The 25724-nt window shown below is 42.4% G+C and overlaps 1 protein-coding gene across 11 annotated transcripts in view; it reads left to right on the top strand.

The window, feature by feature from the left end:
• The window catches only part of PRDM16 (PR/SET domain 16), a 557902-nt gene that overhangs the window by 521385 nt on the left and 10793 nt on the right, over window positions 1–25724 (top strand). For 9 of the 11 annotated variants that reach the window (XM_069948448.1, XM_069948444.1, XM_069948442.1 and 6 more), the window contains 10 exons: window positions 2486–2684; window positions 4349–4496; window positions 4618–4716; window positions 6528–6681; window positions 7931–9338; window positions 13209–13296; window positions 17381–17550; window positions 17875–17952; window positions 21900–22069; window positions 23140–23314. In XM_069948448.1, coding sequence (XP_069804549.1) covers window positions 2486–2684; window positions 4349–4496; window positions 4618–4716; window positions 6528–6681; window positions 7931–9338; window positions 13209–13296; window positions 17381–17550; window positions 17875–17952; window positions 21900–22069; window positions 23140–23314 — 2689 coding nt within the window. The remainder of the gene's footprint in view (window positions 1–2485; window positions 2685–4348; window positions 4497–4617; window positions 4717–6527; window positions 6682–7930; window positions 9339–13208; window positions 13297–17380; window positions 17551–17874; window positions 17953–21899; window positions 22070–23139; window positions 23315–25724) is intronic. The other 2 variants (XM_069948439.1, XM_069948438.1) reach the window with 2 other exon arrangements.

The raw sequence follows: 25724 nt of genomic DNA, 5'->3' as shown, positions 1-25724 counted from the left end.
GAGAGATAGATAGATAGATAGATAGATAGGAGATAGATAGATAGATAGATAGATAGATAGATAGATAGATAGATAGGAAATAGATAGATAGATAGATAGATAGATAGATAGGAGATAGATAGGAGATAGATAGATAGATAGATAGATAGATAGATAGATGATAGATAGATAGATAGATAGATAGGAGATAGATAGAAAGAGAGATAGATAGATAGATAGATAGATAGATAGATAGATAGATAGATAGGAAATAGATAGATAGATAGATAGATAGATAGATAGATAGATAGGAGATAGATAGATAGATAGATAGATAGATAGATAGATAGATAGGAGATAGATAGATAGATAGATAGATAGATAGATAGGAGATAGATAGATAGATAGATAGATAGATAGATAGATAGATATCCCATGCTGAGTGCTGAGGCATTCTTCTGATTTATATTACCTATACCGGGTGGTCGCTGGTATATACCGCCTGGCACCACATCTATTGCTACACGAGTGCTGCATTCATTCTGAATTTCTTAAATAGATAGATGGATGGATGGATGGATAAATATGAGATAGATAGATAGATAGATAGGAGATAGATAGATAGATAGATAGATAGGAGATAGATAGGAGATAGATAGATAGGAGATAGATAGATAGATAGATAGATAGATAGATAGATAGATAGATAGATAGATAGATAGGAGATAGATAGATAGATAGATATTAGATAGATAGATAGATAGATAGATAGATAGATATGAGATAGATAGATAGATAGATAGATATGAGATAGATAGATAGATAGATAGATAGGAGATAGATAGATAGATAGATAGATATGAGATAGATGATAGATAGATAGATAGATAGATAGATAGATAGATAGATAGATAGATAGATAGGAGATAGGAGATAGATAGGGGATAGATAGATAGATAGATAGATAGATAGATAGATAGATAGATGATAGATAGATAGATAGATAGATAGATAGATAGATAGATAGATAGATAGATAGAAGATAGATAGATAGATAGATGATAGATAGATAGATAGATAGATAGATAGATAGATAGATAGATAGGAGATAGATAGATAGATAGATAGATAGATGATAGATAGAAGATCCGGGCACCTATAGTCTGGCACTGGTGGCTGTAAGCAGTGACATCATGTGTCCGGCCACAAGCCCATCCGAGACAACACAGTGGCGTCACTACATTAGAGGTCGCTTATGTCAGATACATAAACAGTTGGATACATACGAGTTGGATAGAAAGATACACTGAATACAGTTTCATTTTTTTGTCACCTGTATCTATAAAAGTTGGGTGATGAGCAATATGGCCGCCATTGCCTTGCATTTTATTTGACCCATTGTCCGTCAGAAGAGTCTGCCCATATGGGCGATAAGAAAGATGGGTGGCGATGACCTCTATATAGAACCTTCTGTATCACCCGGTACGGTATATGTTTCTGGCCCGTGGTGCGGTATCCATTGGCCGCCCACCAAACCTAGAGGACATGAATAAGCCCCTATTTATTTATTTGCTTGTTGGGTTTAATGGGTTTGTTTATTTGCAGTCGATGACCTTTTTACGGTTATTTGCATAAGTTTACGCACTGGGTTTATAATTTGTAGCATGCCTCATAAGAGCGGAGCCCGAGGCTAGCGGAATCAGACGCAGCACTCACACAGGAGGTGGCTGTGCACGGCCCTAAGATGCTGAAATGTTACTATCATAACCTTCCCTGTGCCAGCGCCATGTGGCACGCTTGCCAGTGTCAATAAATCCACACCAAAAAGCTTAATTATCGTCTACCTTGGGAGTTAATGAAGCCGGCTACATGCAGAAAGTTTGCTCTGAGCTGTTTGCATAAGAGGGAAAGTTTAATTGCAGAAAGATGTTTTAAGTGCAAAGTAGCTAAATACCTTAAGAAGCTTCTGTTCCTCGCATCGGCCGGCCGAGGGGGCGGCTCGGAGAACCCTCATTTTCTTGTATTTTTGTGAAGTATTTACAACTGAGCTCCAATTGTTTGACTTGGCATGGCCGCCAGGATGCCGTCTCGTAAACCTATTAACGGCTGCCCTTTTTTTTTAATATGTTTGACCTCGGTGATAATCGTTTATTGTATATTTTATGCTGTTAACATGTTCTCTCCCTGAGCGCTCTCTTATCGTGGGTCAGGATCAGCAATTGTTGTCTGAAGACTTTCTGGAGAACAATGCGACCTGGGTGTAAGATCCTAGTGTCTGGTTCTCGCACGGTGGGACTTTACACAGCGAGACAATGCTGTAAAACTTTCCCCTTCTGGGCCAGCGTCGCTATCGGAGCCATCAATGGATCTTAACTCTGCTTTTTTGGCTGTGGCCGTCGGAGAACAGGACGGGGGTTAGGAGTGGACGTGGAGCTGCTGGTGCACTGAGATGAGGCTGGCTCCATTCAGTTGGGTTATGGTTTCTCAATGTGTTTTTCATCTACAGAAGAACACACGTTTCGCTGTGAAGATTGCGACGAACTGTTCCAGTCCAAGCTCGATTTGAGGCGGCACCAGAAATACGCCTGCAACACAGTCAACCACATATACGAGTCTCTAAACGAGGAGATCAAGCAAGAGGGCTTTGATAATGAACAAGTTCACGAGTGCAAGGACTGCGAGCGCCTCTTCCCCAACAAGTACAGGTAAGAAGGACTTTGTTGTCTTTCCTGACCCATCTATATGAATGGTACTGCAATATAAACAGCATGTATAGGGACCACCCTTAATTTTCCCCATGTGACATTCTATGTTCTCTGTACGATTTTTCCAGCATTACAAAAACATGGCTGCTTTCTTTTTGCGCCTGACCTGTCTACGGGTTGTGTCTATTTTAGCTCCACTCTGCTTTAAAGTGAATGGGTCTGAGCTGTCATACCACAGACAAACTCTGGTGTGGTGCTGTTTCTTTCCATCTTGTCCAGCCCATATTAAAACTAATGGAGGATGAGATGCTCTTTGTAGCCTACATGGAGCGTGCCAACACTGAGACAAGGCTAAAGGCCTAAACTTGAGCTTGTTAATTGGATCGACGACAAAGTAGATTTGACGATTAAGGCATCAGATTATACTCCAGTGGATATAAATGCATTCATAATCTGGTCCAATCTCATGAGATCTAGAAGACAATCCCACCTCAAGCCACTAGTGGATCACTCACTACTGGGATATTACATGTTCATACACCGTATTTTTGTCCAATTTTTTGAGTCGTAAAGTTTCCCCTCAAAAGCAGACAAAAAAAAAGAAAAAGAAAAAAAACCTAAAAAAATAAAAAAAAATTGAGTTCCATTTAAAAACAACTTGTAATACCCATTCAGTAAAATTTTAACACCAGAGATTTCAAGCCAAACAATTGTGTAAGGTCCTTTTATTTGTACCATTAAGGGGTCAAAAATTTCAGTTTTAGAACATTTCTCAGCCAGGTCTGGTTTGCAAATGGCATTTACTGTAGCTAAGAAACAGCAAGAAACTTTTTATTTAAAAAAAAATGAAATAAAAGTACGCAAAATTACTAAAAATATGGACCAAAAATGATTTATTATAGTGTTACAGGGTATAATTTTTACTATTAAGCGCTTAGATATCTGTATAAGTAGGGGGGTAGCCCATGAAACTGCCCCTCCAGGGGGCAATAGTTTACCTAATGTGTATACGTAATATGCATAATAGGTGAGTGGGGGTCACTGTTGAGTTGGATCGGTAACCTACACATATAGCATATGGCTTTGGGAAGTATTTAGCAAAACTGTTATATAGTATATTGTGAACAATGGAGAAGAGTCCAGAACTTTAGTGCATTCTCCGCCACCATCCATCTACCATGAATGCCCAAAGCCCGGTAAATGCATTGAGATTTTATGTGCACTTAGTCTTGGACTCTTAGAACAATCAAACTCCTTCAGATGGAGAAAGAAAGCCTGAGTGTGTGTAAGTGGTCTTCCTTAATCATCTCCTCTCTGCTTAGTCCCACTTGACATCTTGACCTTCCCGGCCCCTATTATAGACTTTGCTTTCATGTAGAATAATATCAGATTCCTGTCCACATCAGTCAACTGGAGTAAAAGTGTTTATTGGAAAGGAAATTTTGTAGTTAATGGACTGAAACTTCTATTGACGTATCCGTTGTCTATAAGATTTCCACGCACAAGTGAAACGCTGTGCTGCAATATTGGAGACTCGGTGGTCGATGGGACTAGCTGGCATGACCGGCAAATATCCTTGCACTCTAAATATTCCGAGCTTACCAATGAGGGAACATGGGTCCTTGTCCTTCTCACTTCTTTGGCCAACCTTGTGTTCTTTGCAGTTTGGAACAACATATGATAATTCATACAGAAGAGAGGGAGTACAAATGTGACCAGTGTCCGAAAGCCTTCAACTGGAAATCCAACCTGATTCGCCACCAAATGTCACATGACAGCGGAAAGCGATTCGAATGTGAGAACTGCGTGAAGGTACTGACCGTCCCGTTACTTTTTCTTAATCTTTTTCTTCATTTATCATTGTGATGTCCTTGAACGTGTGACCCAAGGCTGACGCTTGGAATGATCTGTGTCTCACGTATGTCCTTTGCAGAACGAGTCCTGGTTTCCAAGTGATCTTCCTTCCAGATTACCCATATATTTGAACTGCAACAACAACACTGAAGCGGAACCTCACACACCTAAAGTAGACGTCAGTGTTATGACATAGTTACATTTACTGTATGATCACACACGGTCACAAGTGCAAGGTTTCGAGTGGCACTTTGATTTAGTCTCCGAAACCCTTTAAGTATCACATTAATAATTGTTACAAGATTCCTTCGTCTGGCTGAACTGTGGTAAAGCCAAGAGGACTCGGAGAGCGCTCCATTGTTCCTTAGGTATGCTCCCCATTCCATAGGGAACGTATCTAAAGAACAGTTGACATTCTTTGCATTGCATTGGTTAGATGACACCGCCGCGGATCTCAGTTTGCTTTTCCTGTCTCCTTGCCAATGGAGTAAACCCAAGCGGCGTTATCAGGCCAAGGCATCTTGACTTGATCCATACATGTAATCAAGACAGTGTATCAAGAACAATGGTTGTTCCCATGCCACCACAGTTCCTCTTGTCAGGAGGACGGCTTTCAACAGCATAAGAAAAAAAATATATATCTATAAGGAAAAGCCTGTGATATCTTATTCGCAGCTTCCCGAAACTTTGCACATTTGAACTTTAGGTGTGTGCTATATAATTTATGATATTCCTATGAGAAAACAAAAAAAAGTCAATTATTTTCTGAAGGTTTCCATTTTCTCAGTGTTAATATCACTTGTAAATTTTTCCTAAAGTTTTGTCAAAATGGGTTACAGCACCAATTTGGGGTTGCATTAGATTTTTATAGTTTTGTTTAATGAGTCCAAATATTTTTTATTATTATTATTTTTTTACATGGATACAACACAACACTTTAGTTATATCCACAGAAAGTAAGAAATAGAAGAAATTGGGTGGCCTGACCCGACCCATTTTCGAGAAGTACAAAAAAAAGTTATCAATAGAGCGAAAAATAATTTATACATCACCATTTGCATTTATTGCTCATATTCCTACCATGTTTAATCCACGTATATACTGAGGGTTAAGGAATAGACAAAAATCGAACCATGTGGCGTAGCCTTGATCGTAGCCTGTTATGGTCAAACTAATGGGGAATCGAGCTGTTGGTTGGTCAGGATGTACGAGCCGCACCTTTAGACTATGACTACATGGTGACATTGATTGGTCTCACAGATGTTTACTGTACGTTTGTCCTATAAGTTAGACACCATTTTATCCATGGTTTTATTTGTTTGCACTTTGCTCCTTGACTTGAAGCACTCGGGTGAGAGAGTCGTGAAGGATTTTCTACCTCAAATTTTTACAAAATAGTAGTGATTCTCCCGTCTTCCACTAATGATAATTAGACTGATGGTTCTGTTTCCTCTAATATCAGGAAAACTATTGCATTTATATGGAAATACTTGAGTCCTAGCAGTTTAAAAGTTAAAATGGCGTGTAGGAAAAACTTTCGATTTATCATGAATAATCAATTTTCCAAATTCAGAAAGCCCCTATAAGGGAATACATAACATTTCTATTATTGAGCTTCAAGGTTCTGCCAATATCTCATAACTAACTTAAACGTAAATCCACCACTGGAACGTCGCCTTTAGAGAATAACATTCGGACGTTCAGCAGTTGATCTAGTCAAAGCATCGTCTATGTATCATTCAGCTCTCAGCTCTACCCTTGTGTTCCAAGTCCTGTGTTATTCTAGAGCCAAATTTATCACCCTGTAGCTAAAAAACCATTGTTCTCAATCTGAAGAATAATAAAGGATTTGGAAGAGATTCTTCTCTGCAGTAGGTCATAGTCTGTTCTCTTACTCAGATCTGAGTATGATTTTCTTTTTAAAAAAAAAAATTTACATTTTGATTTATTTTTACATCTTATAATTTTTCCTTTTTTGTATTTTTTTAGGTCTTCACTGACCCAAGCAACCTCCAGAGACACATCCGTTCCCAACACGTTGGAGCCAGGGCACACGCGTGTCCTGACTGTGGCAAGACTTTTGCCACCTCGTCAGGGCTCAAGCAGCATAAGCACATTCATAGTACTGTCAAACCTTTCATATGTAAGTTGTCTTGCTCGTATCTAGAATCTCCAGTCTTGTCTAGGCTTTTCTATATGTAAATCTACTTAAAGGCTAACTCCTAAAGATGAAATGGGCAGTGTTTCGAGAAAAAAAAAAAACATAGAGATATATCAAATGTTTTTATTAGTCGGGGTCCTAACTGATCAGTAGTCTGCAGTTAGCACATTGTCCCCCATCCCCTTGTCAAATGACAGAGGTAGCCTCATAATGTAGGTCTACTGATCAGTCGGGGTCGGAATACTCAGACCCGGCCAATAAAAACTTTTGAAATTTCTCTGGTGATAGGTTTTTTTGTGGTTTACTTTAAAGGGCTAGTTTTCGTTGTGCCCAGCATCCCGTTTCATGTTTTCCTTCCATAGTGTTGCTCCCAGACATTGGTCTGTGTCAGCCTTACCCATCATTTCACTACAGGGTGGCCAGAAGCCCCACAGAGTAAGGGGAAAATGGTGAAGGAGATATAGTACTAAATCAGTGCTGAGGCCCATTCATTCTCCTGTTAATATCCCCAGGTCTATGTCCTATGATCTTCCAGACTGACAGAGTATTATTTTGCTCCTCAAATGGAGCAGCTTCCAACCTTAAGCCAAACCACTATACCTTTCCATCCGTGTCCCTAAATAGAACCCCCCTCCCCTCAGTCGCAGTCAGACGTTCCAGATGTGGGCAATAGAGCCATTCGCTTGTCTCTTCTTTATCCTGGTCCTCAGGACCAACCACTGGGAGCCCCATGACATTTCCATTAAAGTCAAAATACAGAAGAATAACATAGTCATCATTTTCTGCTAGCAGAGTCATTTTTGGGACACGGTACATTGGCAACTTAGAACTTCACAGTGTGTTAATCCACCATTCCCAACTGCAGATCCTGGGCAGTGAACCAACAATCGTCATGCTTTTATATATCGTGCGGCATCCTGCATAATAAATTATCTAGTATGGGTTCCCATGTAATAGCCAGTGCTAAAGATTTGGGATGTCGATGTGATTACAGATCAGGGTTTAGAAAAGATTTTTTTTGTTTTACTTTATTAAAAAAAAAGACATAAAGAATTATGGTACGTGCCGTATGTCCAGGACAGTGTAATTGGTTATTATTTTTGAAAGACTAAAATGTTGGTAATTTTTCTTGCTGGTTACGTATACATTGGTTTACCACATATGCTGATATCACACATCTATATATTTTTATTTTATATCGTTTTTGTGTTGTGTTCTGTTGGTGTTCCAGGTGAGGTCTGCCATAAATCGTACACACAGTTCTCCAACCTGTGTCGTCACAAACGAATGCACGCGGACTGTCGTACACAAATCAAGTGTAAGGACTGTGGACAGATGTTTAGCACTACCTCCTCTCTCAACAAGCATCGGCGCTTCTGTGAAGGCAAAAACCATTACAACCCTGGCGGAATGTTTGGGCCCGGTCTGCCCTTGACAAGTTCGTTGATGGACAAGTCTAAACCTTCTCCGAACATGAATCACTCTAGCCTTGCTTTCAATGACTATTTTTCTTCCAGGGCACATCCGGGTAGTTTGCCATTCTCACCTGCTCCTCCACCGTTTCCACCTCTGGGTCCGGGATTTCCAGGAATTTTTCCTCCATCGTTGTATCCTCGACCACCTTTATTACCTCCTTCTCCACTGCTCAAAAACCCCTTGAACCATACACGAGAAGCGAAGCTTCCCAGTCCAATTGGTAACCCCCAACTTTCCCTCATCCCCTCTTTAAACAGCAGCAATAGTAACCAGACACTTTCACTGGAAGAAAAATTTGAAAACAGTATTGAAGATTCCTACATAGATAAACATAAGTCTAGGAGCAGTGATCTATCCGATGGAAGTGACTTTGAAGATGTCAACACGACCTCGGGGACTGATCTGGATACCACCACTGGCACTGGGTCTGACTTAGATAGCGATGTAGATAGTGAAAGAGACAAAAACAAAGAAAAGAGCAAACCCATAGAAAACAAACAAGACATTGTCAGTAGCTCTGTCTCTAGTAGTTCTAATAACAATGTTACAGAGAGGCCGTTCTTCTACTCTCAACATTCCTTTTTTCCTCCTCCAGAAGAGCAGTTGCTTCCATCCATGGGAGCAGCAAATGACTCTATTAAAGCTATCGCCTCTATAGCGGAAAAATATTTCGGACCTGGATTTATGGGAATGCAAGAAAAAAAAATGGGTTCCCTCTCCTATCATTCCATGTTTCCCTTTCAGTTTCTCCCGAACTTTCCCCATTCTTTGTACCCAGCTTTTACCGATCGGACAATGAATCACAATTTGCTGGTGAAAGCTGAACCAAAGTCTCCCAGAGACCTACAAAAAGTTGGCAGCTCAAGCTCAGAGTCACCGTTTGATCTCACGACCAAACCAAAAGAAATTAAGTCAGCCTTAATACCACCTAAGGTTTTGGCACAATCGTCCTCAGGAGAGGAGCAACCATTGGACCTCAGCATTGGTAACAGAAGTCGAGCCAGTCAGAATGGGGCAAGGGACACACGGAAAAACCATATCTATGGTGAAAGGAAAGCTATGTCTGCTGAAATGCTTTCCAAAATCGCTCCACCTCCTCTTCCCCAACAGCCTCCTCTTCACTACGCAAAGCCTTCTCCCTTCTTCATGGACCCCATTTACAGGTATTAACATACCTTTACCTAATCAAGATGTATATTGTGAGTTGCATGGAAAATTACTCTAAACTGGGTTACTTTGCTACTTTGTGTTTATAACTACTAAATATATTTTTTGTATTAAAGATGTTTTCCTATCTTGTAAAGTTATCGACAGAGAATGGTGACCCGAGTCTCCCGATAGAATGAAGAGGTGGCTCCACCTTATTCTTTCTTTATGGGAGCCAAGTTATTGTCTGTTTTGGCATCTCCCATGAAGAATTAGTGGAATGTAAAATGTGCAGGTGTCACCCGCTGTTTCATTCAAACAGAACACTTGCGACCCTGTTCTCGGGATCAGGTGGATAACTTGACAATATAGGAAACCCCTTTTAAGGGTTATTGCACATGAGTCAGGTTTGCTGAGGAAACTTTTTGCTGAAAGTTAACGAACAGGGAAATCCACAACACACATCCACACCAATTGTAGGATTTTGTTGTGGATTAGCCACGGCTGACTAATGGTTTTTATGGCAGGCAGGTACAGATTTTGTTGTGGATCCATGGGTAATCAGCAGCAAATCCTGCAACAATGCATTGTTTGCAGAAAGAGATGAGGAAATCTTCATAAAAAAATTCATTTGGTGTCGGCCATCAGATTCAAATCAGATTCTGATTTGGATTCAATAGTACATACAGTAGCGGGGACTCCTGTCAAAGGCCAATGTATGCCTGGCCTCATGATGTGTTAATTGTTGCAGGTACTCTGCACCCGACCCAGCATATGTAGTAGTGAGAAAGGGCCCTATTACATGGAGCGATAATCAGCCAAATTGGGCATATTCGAACACTTATCACTCCATGTAATAGAGACAATGATCAGCCAATGACAACGGTCATCAGCAGATAGTTGGTTTAGGTGTGGACCTAAAAACGACGGTCACTGACCGTGCATCGCTACATGTTCTTCTCTCCGCAGCTTCCCGGTTCCGGTGATCTATCAGATTGGCGCTCGTTTACTAAAATGATTGGGCCGTAGTCGGCCAGTGTAACAGTACCCTAAGGGCCGGTTAACACGGAGTAAAACTGGGGCAATTCCGCAACAGAACTCTCCGCCGCGGAATCCCACCAGCCTCCTTGTCACACCTGCAGTCTATGGGAGGGCTTGCGCCTCCTCTCTCCGCGACATGTCAGTGGAGAGGCGTGGAGAGAGGAGGCACGCAAGCCCTCCCATTGACTGCCAGTATGACACAGAGGTTTGCGGAATTCCACCAGTTTTACTCTGTGTGAACTGGCCCTAAGTGTTGGACAAAGTTTGATCTTGACCGGACCTGGTGAACGTTACATACAATGTATTTGTTTTTGCTCAGTGTACAGCAGTAGGGACTCCTGCCTTTGATAAGTGTCCCTGTTCCTGTACATATTTTCTGTGTCGCCCTACACTATCATCACTGAAATGTAAAATTTGGACAGAATTTTTATGAAAATTCGTAAAGAAATTGGTACTGTGGATTTAATATTCTGCAGCCAAGGTTCATTTTTGTTTGAAATTTTGTTGCTAAAACCCACTAACTGCTGATTTTCCTTGTATTAATTGTCAAGAACATGGTGAGTCTTTGCGTCCCGTGTGAATCTACCCTTGTGCTACTCACAATCCTCCGATCTATTTGTCAGGCTTATCTCTATGCTGGTGACACGTATTATGGCTATGTCTGCGCTCTGTCTCACTGCTATATTTAGCGTGGCGTTGACCGGTTTAATGAGCATCCTATCGAGGAAGGTTCCAGTTAGTTCACTGTCTATAAGAGCGGAGGCTCCACCAAGAACAGAGAGGATGTTAAATTACAGGAAATGTTCTCATCCAACTGCAATATATCACGTATCAATTGGTCTGGGCCCCGGACTCGCTGCACGAGCAGGATGGATTGAGAGATTATGATTTATGATATTAATCTATTGTGTAATTCATGCTGGGCCGTCTTTTAACCCTCGCGTACATTCCATTATACAATAGACTGAAGCCTAATAATTATCCAGATCTGATATTTGCATCAGCAAAAGTCTTCTCTCCATAGTAAGCACTAGGGATGGAGAAACGTTCTGCAAAGCCTCAACCCCTGGCAGCCATAGACTATTAGCCTTATGATGGAGCAAGAGGTATTCTCATCTGATAACGTCACCCCTATCCACATGATTGCAGGAAGTCTGACCGCCAAGGCCCCCTGAGATCCCTAGAATGGGTACCCGAGTCTTAGGGGAAAGTTGGGCATCTTCATTTATTCTCTATGGGAGCTGCCGAAAGCAGCCGGACACCGTGCTGAAATGTTTCCGCGGCTCCCATAGAGAATGAATGAAGCAGCAGAGCTTCATTGTTATGTGAGACCGGGGGTCCCTGTTCTTAAGATTGTGGAGGACCCCTGTGTGTAACATGTCTAGAGATTAAAACAATGGTAAATTTTGGTAAAATAGTTGTAACATTCATTGGTTGAGATGTACATTTACCTTTACTGGCTATTTGGTACAAATAATAAGCAGCTTAACCTGCACTTATATCACAATAGTTATATCATGTCATCCTCTATCCAGAAACATAACAAGCTTATTGGAAGTTTACAGTTCATTGTTAGATGCCTAAAAGAATGAGCAGATCCCATGTTGCTTCATGTCTGTCATGTAATCCCAGGTATAAGGAAGGGTTGAAAACAGTATAAGGCCATGTTCCCACTACGTAAGTTCCGTAGTAATTCCGTAGTAATGATTCCTACGGAATTTACATAGTGCTGCCCTCTAAGGAATCCAGTCCTGAGTGTAAACATATGGTATACACTCCGTCCCGGACCCCTAGCAGCACCGCAAGAAACTGACATGTCAGTTTTCTGCGGTCGCTATTCAATGGTTAGACAAATCTAATATGTCCCTATTGCACAGGAGACGCCAAGGAGGATGATATGTCTCTTACCTTTCTCCTCTGCACCATTTTATGCACTTAGTAGTTTGCTCTATGGTCCAGTAAGACTGTTAGGAGCACTGGGGCAGCCGCTATGAGCACTTCCTGTCCCTATATCGCCGATTCGGCCCACCCCAGCCGGCATGCTCCATTGATTATAATTAGAGAGGGGCGGGCCGGATTGGCGCCATGGGGGCAGGCAATGCTCCTAACAGCCCCCCCCCCCCCCCCCCCAGTGCCCCTAATGGTCTTGTCGGAGCAGGGAGCAAAATATCTGAAAAGCGCAGAGGAGGAAGGTAAGAGACACACCTTTCTCCTCGGCATCTCCTGTGCAATAGGGACATAACAGCAGGTAAGATTTGTCTATAGTTCCCCTTTTAAGGGTATTCCCAGTTCATCTGGTAGCATAGCTTAGCAATATACCATAAATTTATGATTGGCAGGGGTCCGATCTCTGGGATTGTCCCGGCAGTGAGAATGAATGGGAGGCAGCTCTTGTGTAGTGCTACATCTGGCATTCCCATGCTATGGGGCTGTGTAGGGGACTGCAGCCAACCCCACCCCCTTGAACAGAGCCAAGCTGCATAGACAGGTAATCATGGATCACTGTGCAGGCGGGGAAACCGCAACTACATCAGAGCTACTCCACACAGTCAGTGGAGTTCCTCACCAATCATGAAGTGATTTGGCATTGCTTTATGGTGTTGGAATACCTCATTCAAGAGTCTGCCAGTACCACCACCATCGGCTGATCCCACCATTGGAAGCAGGTGGAAAGTATTCATAAAGCCAGCTCAGAAAATGAATTGCTGGCGAGAAGGTGTACCAAACACGGAGGGCAGATGAAAAGGTCATGGTAACCAGGCATCCTATTTTTTATTATTATTGTTGTTATATCTTTCATCTTCTGTAATTTTATTGGGTGCGTAACCCTATGTGTTGCTGTCCAGCAGGGTGGAAAAGCGAAAGGTGACCGACCCTGTGGGGGCATTGAAGGACAAATATTTACGACCATCTCCACTTCTGTTTCACCCCCAGGTAAATGATTGGTCTAAATAAATGATGATGAGGTCTAAATAACGTATTTCTTTCTGTTGTGTCCCAGTGGTGACTTGTGGCTATGGGGAAACCTCATACTCCAGGGTTCCTAGACTTCTGCTCATTTCAGATACTCCCAGATAAACCCCATATTATCATGTACAGTATCCAACTTCTCACTCCCCATATGACCTGGCATTTATAGTAATAAAGTAAGAGGAGAATATGGCATCCTATAGTTATACTCATGAAATTGTGAGAGAAAGAAAGGTTTTAGACAAAAGTGCAAAAAGTACAACAGCAACCCACAGGTGCAAGTTCTTACCTGTGGGAGAAGGGTTTCTCCATGGAAGACAAGTATCTGGAATCATCTGATAGCTCATGAAGAAGTCAGAATGTTGTTGGATCCAGTGAAGGTCCATAAACAGAACTATAGCAAGTCTATGGCAATGGTCCACAACCTGTGGCATTTCAGCTCTCGACAGTCCGCATTGCCCACCATCCTTATGTGCCATCCCATGAAAATATCAGTCTTTGAAGTAGCGGATTACCTTCAATGAGGTAATCTATGGGGCTTTGAACCCGTGGGATTGTTGTTGAGCAAGATCTTTCAGGTGACTTCATTCCTTAGAAGACAATGCAATTCGAGGCCATCGCCTCTCATATTTTTCAACAATTTTTTTTTTGTTGGACGGGTCATTCTTCTAGAGAAATCCACAGAATTTCCCACCTCATAGCTAAACATAGACCCCCTCATTGTTTCACATCCCCGCCAACTTATAGTTAATAACTTCCAGTGATTTTCCTTCTAGATGACTGGATAATGGCAGCGGGCCCGCCAGTAACATCCTGTGTTTGTCTCCATTAAAATAGTGGTGAGATTTACTTGTAAAGGATCTGAGATGACAGAGAAGCCAGCTAGTACCGGCAAACAGGGCTCAGGAAGAGTCTTGTAGTCATTCGTTTTTATCAAACACGGGAGCGCCACCTATGGGATATCATAGTGATAAAGTGGTGGCTATTTGGGCAGAGGACTCGGCCATAAATGTTTTGGAGCCCCCACCATCTTAATTATTTTATACCTCTACCAGGTCAGCACGTTGCATTTTAGCGGAATGTATCTTCTGAACTTCTTTTGCAGCCCCTGAACTTGAGGTGCTATAAGGTGCCATTGGTAATGATTAGTGTTGAACAGACTTGCCGAACTGTTTAGGTTTAACGATGTTCTCTAAACCTGAACTCTTGGCATTGACTCCCAGCATCTAGAGAAGTTGCCAGAAAATCATGGATACTGACATAAGCCACAAGCTGTATCCATGTTTTCCTGGCAGCCCTAGGGCAGCATCCAAGTTCTCCAAATACCGGGAGTCAAATGGCGAGAGTTCCAGTTTAGATAATGTTGCCGAACTCAAATAGTTCGGCAAGTCTACTCAACACCAGTCATGGTTTCTAATGGTGCAACTTTCCTATCTCCCAACCCCACCCCCCAGAAATTGTAGAAATTGTGGTTTTTCTTTAAAATTATTGTTGCGTATGCAGTGTTACCACTATCGGCTGGTAGACAGGCTTCTAGATGGTCAGCTTGCAGGAGGAGGGGTGCAGGGTGAATCCCATCCTCACAGGATGCAACCATGCAAGTGGTATATAGTCAGGGCATTTAGTGGCAGAGGGCAGCTTCTCGGCAGTGTAGAACGAAATGATAGACATCAGTAACTTTGGTGTCACCCACCATGGTGAGGTCTCCAATAATGATGAACGAGACTCTAGCATTCTTCAGTCCGATCATTCGGCATTTGAATACTGGTGGCTGACAAAGTTGGATGCAGCCCTAGGAAGTCCTGGAAAATATGGATAAAGCCGTAAGCCGTAGGCTGTATTCAAGTTTTCCACGACTCTCTAGGGCTGCATCCAACTTTTGTCAGCCACCAGTATTCAAATACCGAGTCATCTGATTTGATCATGCTCCAGTTGCGCTTATCTCTAGTCTCCAACTCCGGCTCTAGGTCCCACGTTGTGAACAAACATTATTATGTGCTATGAAGATCCCCATAAACATACGGAGCTCACAGTCACTATGGCGAATAAACACCGGCTCAGTTAGTAGCGGGTGCGCTTAGCATAAAGAATAATGATGTCCTTAAGGTTCTTTAATGATTTTGCTCCCAAGGTTAAAAAAAAGAAATATAACTAATATTTACAAGCTGAGCTTAATAAAAAAAAATAGGCTTCACTTTAAGACCTTGAAGACAACTTTATATTAGACATTTTTATGTAAGAGTAACATAACTTCTTATCGCCCCCTGCTGGTTAATCAGTGCAGCGACAAGGCCCAAGTTCCTGTCCGCTGCCATTGGATACGTCCCTCAATTTTTTTCCTGCCTCTCCCGTTGCTCAGTGACTTAAAAGTGGTCACTTGGGGCCGACCCGCAGATTTTACTTGCGTTTTATGCCGGTCTTATCGTCCTGTGCGCACCACGGGGCATAAATCTATCGATTGTGAGCATTTATGGCTAATGACTGTATTTAATAGGGCTCATGAATGGCTGCCAGCGGGCTACAATTTATATTTGGTAATTACAACAGCCTTTTAATAATGATATCTTTGTAGAACAATGTCTTGGCTGCAGCCATCCCGAGAGTCTGGCTTAATGTATTGTAAACGTGCAAAAGGTCAGCCTTGTTGTACAATAGACCATCTAGTATTTGATGTATGGCTTCCTGCGATTTTCCGCTCCCTCATCGTCTTCTTTGCTTTTTTTTTTTTTTTTTGGCTTCGGTTCAAACTTTGTATTTCATTTTCTCCTCAAAGCAACGTAATCTGCAAGAAGCTTCTTCAAGTTATAACTGGAAAAGCAGAGGTTACGGTCCCCGAGAAAACACAGATTTCTAATGACTATCGAGTTACAGAATTACAGATCGGTTGTCGGATGTTGTGCTTCCTGCATAGATACAATAAGACCAGTAAGGCCAAAGTATGGCCACGTCATCAGAACTGACTACAGGATTATATACATTGGGGTTATTCACTTAAAGGAAACTTCCATTCTCAATTTGTAGGAACAATAAAGAAGCACTCCCCAAAAAAATTTTTGGTCCATATCATACACATTCAACATTACTAGTCCTTCGGTGCCAACTGTTTCATTCCAGCACAGCTACATCCATGTGTTTCATTGCTGTAACCGGTCATGTGATCAACAGCCAGACCCTCTGAAAATCACAGCGTTTCAGGTGTCAGAAAAATTGGTCTGACTTCATAACATCATCACATGTCAGACCAATCCCTGAACCGCTCCAACTAGTGCTATCTCTATATACTGTATGTATCTATATGTTACCTATATACTTCCCCTGAGGCTATGTTCTCATGATCAGAACTGACCCAAACCTGCTTATTAGTCTCATCAGTTTAGGCTGCTATAGTCCAGCCAGGGGATTACAATACTAGGTGACCACCACATTATGTCCTGTAGTGATGAGACTCCACCCCCTCAAGGGAAATCTAAGCAACATTAGAAAATCATTTAAGTGTGGAAAAAGAAAACAATATGGTTGAAAACAAGCAAGTACACATAAAGCATACTCAAGAATTATTATTCTGTAATAACTGTAATTTAGCTAAACTAAATCTGGAGTGCTCCTTTAAGTTATAGAGGAAATATTCTTTCTTTTTTACTACGAAGATGATGGAGCACAGACTTCATGTTTCATGTTGCCTGGGGGGAACCTTTTGTTCTTGAGTAGTTTATCCTAGTTTCCTATCATTCAGCCAATGGCTATGTTTCCCAATCCCCCACTACACGTGAGCTCATCTTGACCAAGTAAGTATGTGTTGGGAATGGGAGAGGGGAGGAAGCTGCCACCAGGCACCTCTGGTGATAGGTTATGCTCCTAGGTTATGCACATGCACAGACTATACATGAGTGGATGGATTGTGTACAAACTCTCATTGTAGAAAGGATATAGGAATGTTCCTACGTCATATGATGATGCCCTGATGGAAATATTGGTTGTGTAAGTAACCAGTCATTTAAAATATTCTTCTTCTTACCACGTCTAACATATTCTCAATTATTATCTATAGATGTCAGCCATCGAAACCATGACCGAAAAGCTGGAAAGCTTCGCCAACTTGAAAGCTGACACAGGAAGTTCATTACCATCCCTCCCGCACCACCCCTTCAACTTTCGCTCCCCACCCCCAACTCTATCCGATTCCATCTTGCGGAAAGGAAAAGAACGCTATACGTGCAGGTGAGGCCATTAAGAACAGGATCTCCTGTATCGATGCACTCCTGTAATACTGGATATGAGTTAGACTACCAACATTGGCCCAGACAAGCTCCAGTCATGATCCATTCCAGCCCAGGCTCCAGTCTTATGTTCTATTTGATCATAATCTGGTCCACTATTCTTAGGCTAAAGATTTCCTGACATCGACATGGTGCTGGAGCTTGGAAAGTCTTGCTGATCTTTACGTATTTGCCAAGTCTGATCACTTATTGGACGTGGCTCCTTAAGCTAGGCGGCCATGGTCACAGAGTTATATATATTGATTGTGGTTTGTTTTATTTTCAGGTACTGTGGAAAAATCTTTCCAAGGTCTGCAAATTTAACAAGACATCTCAGGACCCACACAGGAGAACAACCATACAGGTGGGACATAGCAAGACCAGCAATGTGTTCAACCAATGTGCATCTCATAGCTTTCTGTATCATCCAAAACCATAGGCATCCAACAGCCCAACGTGCATGCAAATTCAACATGTGCAATCCTTTTTCCCTGAAAGGAGAATTTAAGAAACCCCTATACACACTAAAAAGTTAGCCAGTCACTGCCGACACTGGTGGCTTCGAACAGTTTTGACTTATGTTTAAGGATAGAGTTGAGTATTTAGGAGGAGTGACCAGGTCAATGATGGACAGTAGAGATGAGCGCAAAATGAACATGCTCACGTCTGATTGTTCGGCATTTGAATACCAGTGGCTGAAGAAGTTTGATGCAACCCTAGGGAGTCTGGGAAAACATGGACACAGCCATAGGCCATACACTGTATCTATCTTTTACAGGCAGCCTTAGGGCTACATCCAACTTCTTCAACCACCTTTATTTAAATGCTGAACAATTGGACTTGAGCGACCTCAAGTTGTACTCATCTCTAATGGACAGCCCTCTAATGGATACCTCATTATTCTATAGATAACAAGAGGTTCATAAGGTGGGGCCACTGACTGGCAGACACATCCCAAAGATAGATAAAACCATAAAATGACTTGATTAGTGCACAATGGAAACATTGCCCTTACAACTATGACAAACTCACTGAAGTGGAAACATGATCCCAATGTCAGATGGCTGCACTAAAGTCATAGGGACAATAGGATGACAAAGCCTCTTGACCATTTTCAGACGTATATTCTCCCAGTAGATCAAAAAAGTTTGAATGATGTCACAGGCTCAAAGGGATTTCATTGGTTCCGGCCTCATGAGAACCGGTTCAACGCCCAATATGGCCATCTCCATGATATATGCACATCCAAATAGAAAGTGGTCCAACATAATCTTAGCAATAGCCTCAATGTATTTCCCTTGGCTTGTCCAAGAAATAAAGTAATATATGTATTTTGTGTAAGACGTCATCTATAGACTGGCTCCTGGTCGGAATAGTTCCCCGGGGATCCGATGTTTATAGAACAATTTAATTGTCATCGATTTCTCTTCCTCTCTGACAAGTGTGACTGTCAGCTTAATTGTTTTGGAAGTTTGTTTTGCGAATGTCTGTTCCATCCCGCAAAGATCAACTCCGCGATTGCTTAGAAGGAATTTATTAAAAATAATAATGCTGGTTTTAGCCAGAGTATTTTCACCGCCAGGTCTGCCTGTTCTCAAGGCTCAATTACCAACATAGAAAATGACCAAAAAAAAAGACAGTCATGTGCTGTCAGTGACTAATGGGAAATATTATAAATCATAGCTGGCACTCATTGGTAAATGTTGCCTATGTTGGAATTATCGACTTTCGAACTTCTGTCGTTGCACCTGTTACTACTATTATCCTTAGTTTTTTACCCCGCTTTCACCTTTGGTACCAAAACGGGTGAGTATGTAACCATTATTTGGTCCTGTAAAGTCAAGGTCTTTGACCATTGGTCAAGACCATGGTGAAGGTGGAATCCAGGGACATCCAACTACACTAAAGGTGGCCATATATTTTAGATGTTAGGCCAAAAGCTATTCCTCCTGACCACCTATTTCCAAATCCAACTGTTGCAAACTCAACTTAGCTGGGCATGTATTTGTTCTCAATAGGGAGATAAGAATAAGCTACTCCCAGACCCCTCTTAGGTGTGTCAAAATACAACATGCCCGACCCTTTTCTTCACCCAACATGCTTCATCGGGGGGATATTGTAAAACCCCTCCATGAACATTATACGTTCAGCCAATCCTATCAAATTTGATGGGTTTGGCCAACATTGATTGTGTGCATAGACAAGGAACTTATACATGTCGATACTGTCCCTAGTGGGTGGAGATGGAACACACTATAAAGTTATGTTAGTAAGCTTATGGAAAGATGATGGAAGGTGCGTATTCGTGTAGTCACTATAGCAGCGTTGTGTTCATCATCTTCTAAGCCTGCACCCCTGTGGCCAACACAACACTTCAGCCCATGCTCAACCCCCATGTTCTTACGTAACAGAGTAAAATACTAGAAGATATGTCAATGGTCAAGGACGTTATTGTGCCTTATTGGGGGACCAGAGCGTAAATTTATTAGGTGGGACGTTGGCACCTTCAGCTGTCTCGCAGTTAAGTAGCTCAGATAAAGTATCAGAACCGACCTGGATTAATTTGCCTTTAACATGATTTTAATCTACGCGGTAAACCAACACCTGTCAGCTTTATAAAACATTTACGCCTTTCTCACCATTTAAGCAAACAGAGCAGTGGATGGTAAGACGCGAGCTGAATGACTTAAGTAAACGGACGGGAATTAATCATTATCCTCCCGTTTTATGTGCTGGAATAAGTGCCATCTAAGTGTGAGGTAGCGGGGAGCAGCCCTCCCTACTTCATTAAAGAAAACACCAGCTTGTTGCCAGCTTTACCTGCCAAAAATGGTTTAATTTGTGACTGCGCTTTCCTTCTATTTATGTTACAGTCTGGAGGTTATTTTTTCCTTTTTGCTATTTTTCAGGAGAGGGTAGAGCCGTAGATGTAGGGGGCACCTCTCAGCGTCAGCCTCTTCTGGGGAGCCGCATCGATTTCCTACTTAGGTCACATGATGCATTTAGATGGGGCATAAGAGTTAGGGTCCTATTAGACAAAGCAATTTTTTGACATTTACGATAAACGATCTTAAACAACTGCTTTGGCGAACAACCTGAAATCATTGATCCAATTACACGGAACGATAATCGGTTCTTGTGATCGTTCTTGCGGTCGTCCTCTCCTCACTGAACCAATGGGAACGACCGAACAATGTGTTATTACACCAATGATTTGCAAACGAGCCATGTCTAAACAAGCCATCGACAAGTCGTTAGTCGTTTACTTCATTGCATGCAATTACACAAAACGATTATTGCTTAATTCCGAACGATATAACGATTTTTCGAACAATAATAGTCCCGTGTAACAGGGCCCTTACAGGCAAGGGGACATAGAACTATGTAGAATTAGGAGATGTTTATACATCAGTTGACACACATGGCACATGATAGCCTTCAGTTTTTGCCAAAAAAAAATATATAAGACAGGAAGGGAATGGAGGGACCACTGACACCCACCTTATCCTCTTTGTGATGAGGACTAGTGCAAAACTTGTCCGGGACACAAATAAGAGACTTTGCACTCTTGTCATAGCTACGACTGGCTAGTGGTAAAATACCATCCCCATTCTGCGTAACTTTCCCTAATGTTTTGCAGAACTTTCCCTAATATATAATGCCTGTCATCTCCAACCAGCCAGTGGCAAGCCCCCACGATGCACACACTAGATTCCATGTATATAGAGATACCTGAGAAGATAGTCGACAAGTATTGGTCCTGAGGCACAGATCTACTCTCGGGACACATGATGGAAAATCACTGCCCAACCTGTGGTCTCCAGCCACATCACCTGTTGGTAGATGGTCAGGAGAGACCCATACACCTTATACCTATGGCCATAGCCCTCTCTTTGACGAAAGCATAAGGTTTATGGGGACCTTAAAACTCTACAAGTCTGTGACCTGACAATTTTGTCAACAACAACACAATGTAGCCAACACTGATGAAATTGACACCATGTAGCCCTAGCCTACTTTACCTTTTGGCCATATAAAAAAGTTTACAAGGGATGTACAGCGTGCCCTATTGTCTTGGGCCTGCCACTCCTGGTCATATCCCCATGGTCATATCCACATTGGTTGTCAGAGTCATGTATCACTGTCCATGAAATATAACAGAATTAACACGTTTATTCATTTAAAGAGGAAACTAAAAAGAAACTAATTTTCCATTTCCTGATTTTAATTTTTTTTTTCTTGTTTTGCGTTTCCTGATTTTTTTTTTCTTGTTTACCGTTTCCTGATTTTTTTTTCTGTTTTCTTTCACAGATGTAAATATTGTGACCGGTCTTTTAGCATTTCCTCCAACCTCCAGCGGCACGTACGGAACATACACAACAAAGAGAAGCCTTTCAAATGCCACTTGTGTAATAGGTGTTTCGGCCAGCAGACAAACCTGGATCGACACTTAAAGAAACATGAACACGAGAATGTTCCAGGTACGCTGTAGTCATGGGTCATGTATAGTGATGAGCAAACTTACCAAACGTTCAGGTTCGTTTGAACACAGACGCTTGGCATTTGAGAATGAGTTGGAAGTAGAGATTGAATCCCGCTGTCAGCCTACTCCTTGAAGAGGGTGGATACAACCTGAGGATCGATGGGAAAACATGGATACAGTCATAGGCCATGTTCTCACTACGTAAGTTTCGTAATAATTACAGCCGAGTTGCAACAACGGCCGTGATTACTACGGTACTTACGTAGTGCTGCATCCGGGGGAAATCCCGGACGGAGTGTATACACTTAGTATACACTCCGGCCTGGATCGCTAGCGGCGCCACAAAAAAACTGTCAGTGCCCACAATGGAGCACGTGGCTCACTGATGCACCCGCACCCGAATTTAGTGGCAGTGAAGATCATCTGGCTGGTACTGTGGTACAGGCCGGGATGATCTTCTCTGACACCGGCTGTTCCGTGACTCGGCCGGGTCATAGAACAGCCAGTGTCTTTCTACGTGGGAACATGGCCATAGGCTGTATCCATGTTTTCCAGGAGGTCCTCAGGCTGTCTCCGCCTTCCCCAAAGAGCAGGCGACTGGGGGATTGAAACACCGATCATTTAGCTTTGTACAAAGCTAAACAAATCCCACTTCCCAATGTCTAGTTGGGACGCCTTCATACCCATTAGATGATCCACCAGTTGGGTTGTTTGGGCACCTCAAGGATTGAGCCAGTCTTGCAAACCTTTCTAAATTTTCCAGCTATTTCGGCTGGACATTCTCTAGAAGTACAGAACCATCATACCATTCCCCAAAGCTCTTGTTTTCATTCTTAGTCTGTGAAGGTGTGGACCTCGCCATTCCTCCCTAGGGAACATATTACCAGTTAGCTTCCTAGCCCCCACACATACCATTACAGTTGGATGGTCCTTCAGCGGACAGTTTTCGTGACATACAACTGGGAAACATTTAGTAATAACTCACACTTTTAGGTCTGAAGACTTTATACTTGTTGTGCTAAAAATTCTCAAACATTTTTGGATTTTTTTTTTCTATTCTCCATCCAGTGAGTCAGCACTCAGGAGTAATTGGAAACCACCATGGAACCAACGTCTCATCCCCCAATTCCGAATCCGAAAACCATGCACTTTTAGATGAGAAAGAGGATTCCTACTTCTCAGAAATTCGAAACTTTATTGCAAATAGCGAATTGAATCAAACTTCAAGTCTAGGAGAAAAAAGGTAAAAGGAAAATGTAAAAAAAAGAATGTAATTTTCTATTTTTCTTTCCTTTTGCTGGCTGTAAATGTGTTATGAGACTCGGCCTCGGTTCTTTCGTACTGACATCATTTCCTCAGTTGATCCAAGATACTTTGGGCTCGGCAACTGTGAATAAATGAGACACTATAAAAAAAAAGGTATTATGTCTCTGTATCTCATATTGGGGGCAGATTGCTTATAAAATGCGATGTGCGCTGATAAGTTCAGTGAAAGCTGACCTCGCTGTTGTCAGCCAGCTGCACTGGAGAATCTCACTGGTGCTACACTGACTTTCCTTGGAAATAGAGCGACCACCAGGTGCAGCCTATAAATCAGCGGCCTAAAAATTATTATTATTCAAGGAAACATTGTGATCTTCTGAATTAAAGGGTCAGGATTGTTGTCTTTTCTGTGTTAACACTTGTCTGTTTAGTCGAGATGTTGCAGAGCTGAGCTTGTCCTCTGGCCCAGGCCGATCTTATAATATTGGATAATTAAAGGGGAATTATCAGCAGGTTAGACAAATCTATGATGTGTCCCTATTGTCCAGGAGACACAGAGGAGGAAAGTATGTCGCTTACCTTCACCCTAAGCCTTGTTCCGGTACAATTAGTAGTTTGCTCCATGGTCCGGTAAGACTGTTAGGAGCACTTGGGCACCTGGAAGGAGCCCTGCCCGACCCCATAGCTCCGATCTGCCCCCGGACGGACCGCCCCTTTTCTAATTATAATCAATGGAGCAGGCTGGCCGGATCTGTGCTGCAGTGTTGCTAACTGCCCCCCCCCCCCCCCCCAGTGCTCCTAACGGTCTTACCGGACTATGGAGCAAACTATTACACACACCAGAATGGTGCCGAGGCGAAAGGTAAGAGACATACTTTCCTTCTCTGCATCTCGTGTACAATATGGATATATCAGCAGGTTAGATTTATCTAACCTGCTGATAGTTCCCGCATAAGAAACTTGAGTTTACTTTTTTTTCCATCATATTTCCGCTCAATCTGTCAGACCATTAGTGTTGAGGATTACTTTCCAAATTAACGTATGCCAATGAATTTTCCTCCAGTTACCATAAATTGCCTTAAAGCCCCCCATTCCATTTTGACACACACTTAGAGGACCTATACACCTAAGGTTGCCTATACATCTTCACTCTCTCCTGTCATCACCGGACAACCAAAACTGTATTCTTTATGGGGAGGGGTGAGACAGAGCCAGACTCTGGCGCTGGCCTATCTCCCCAAAAACAAAAGGGGTTGGGCACTGAAAATCCAACATACCCAACCCCATCAATATCATGTTTTGGTGGAGAATCGAAAGGCCCCCTACACTTTATACTAAAGACAGCAGGTTTGGACAACTTTAGTTTAATGTTTGGTCTTTTTAAAGTCAGCCAAATCCACCATCTTCGGCATGTTTGGCCACCTGTCTAAAGTGTATGGTGACCTCCCTGCTTTTGACAGACAGAAAACACCATACATTCAAATCTGTGTGTCCCACAACAGCAGTTATGGTCAGCAGTCGACCATGCCCTACCGACACTATTACTGTAGTTGGTACATCGCAACAATTCAATAACATGACATAGCGACGTGGTGGAATAGTTATAATGTGTGACTAGTCCTGAGTGAGTGAGTGAGTGAGTGAGTGTGTGAGTGTGTGTGAGTGTGTGTGTGTGGGGGGGAATTCCATAATGTGTGACTAGCCCTGAGTGCAACATTAACCACAGGTCATGTATGTGATTATGCAATGGTCGTGAGGGGTTCCAAAGAGAAGGTCATTGGGCAGAATTCAGTAATATCAGCTGGAAAACTATCACATCCAGGGGAGTATCTACTGCCATAGCAGCCAGATGCCAACTCCTGCAATACACTAGACCCTCTGGGTTGTCATCATTTGCATCACCCCGTGGACAGCGGACCTTCAGGGTGCTGCAAATGCTCCTTTAACTGCACTCCTGACGAGCACTTGCAGTTAAATGTTAAACATTATGACTACAGTTGATGAGTTTGTAGTCAGATGGGGGGGGGCAATAAAAATTTCGCCATGGGGCCCAGCAATTTCTAGATTAGCTCATGATCACAGGCGAGTCCTGTCTGGATTGTGCACTAATAATCTCTGGCAGATGTTCTGCAGCAGCTACTAGTAGAGAGCTGTCTGCTCCGGGCCTGAAGTATTGGCTGAGGATTCTTCATGATATACTCAATGTGAGGGACTAAAAGGTCGCATCTACTGCAGAATGGCCATAGTAGGGTTAATGGAATCTACTGTTTTCCCTGTTCCTGGCCATCACTCACAAAGTGTCATGAAAGCCTCTGATTGCTTGGCCGATCAATAAGAAACCGGGCCGGGCAAAGTGCTTGTTATTAGCACAACGCGAGGCACCTATATCT

Source organism: Dendropsophus ebraccatus, chromosome 12 (genome assembly GCF_027789765.1).
Source record: "Dendropsophus ebraccatus isolate aDenEbr1 chromosome 12, aDenEbr1.pat, whole genome shotgun sequence".
Lineage (NCBI taxonomy): Eukaryota > Metazoa > Chordata > Amphibia > Anura > Hylidae > Dendropsophus > Dendropsophus ebraccatus.
The sequence above is the reverse complement of the archived record's forward strand: the minus strand, read 5'-3'. Positions and strand labels throughout refer to the sequence as shown.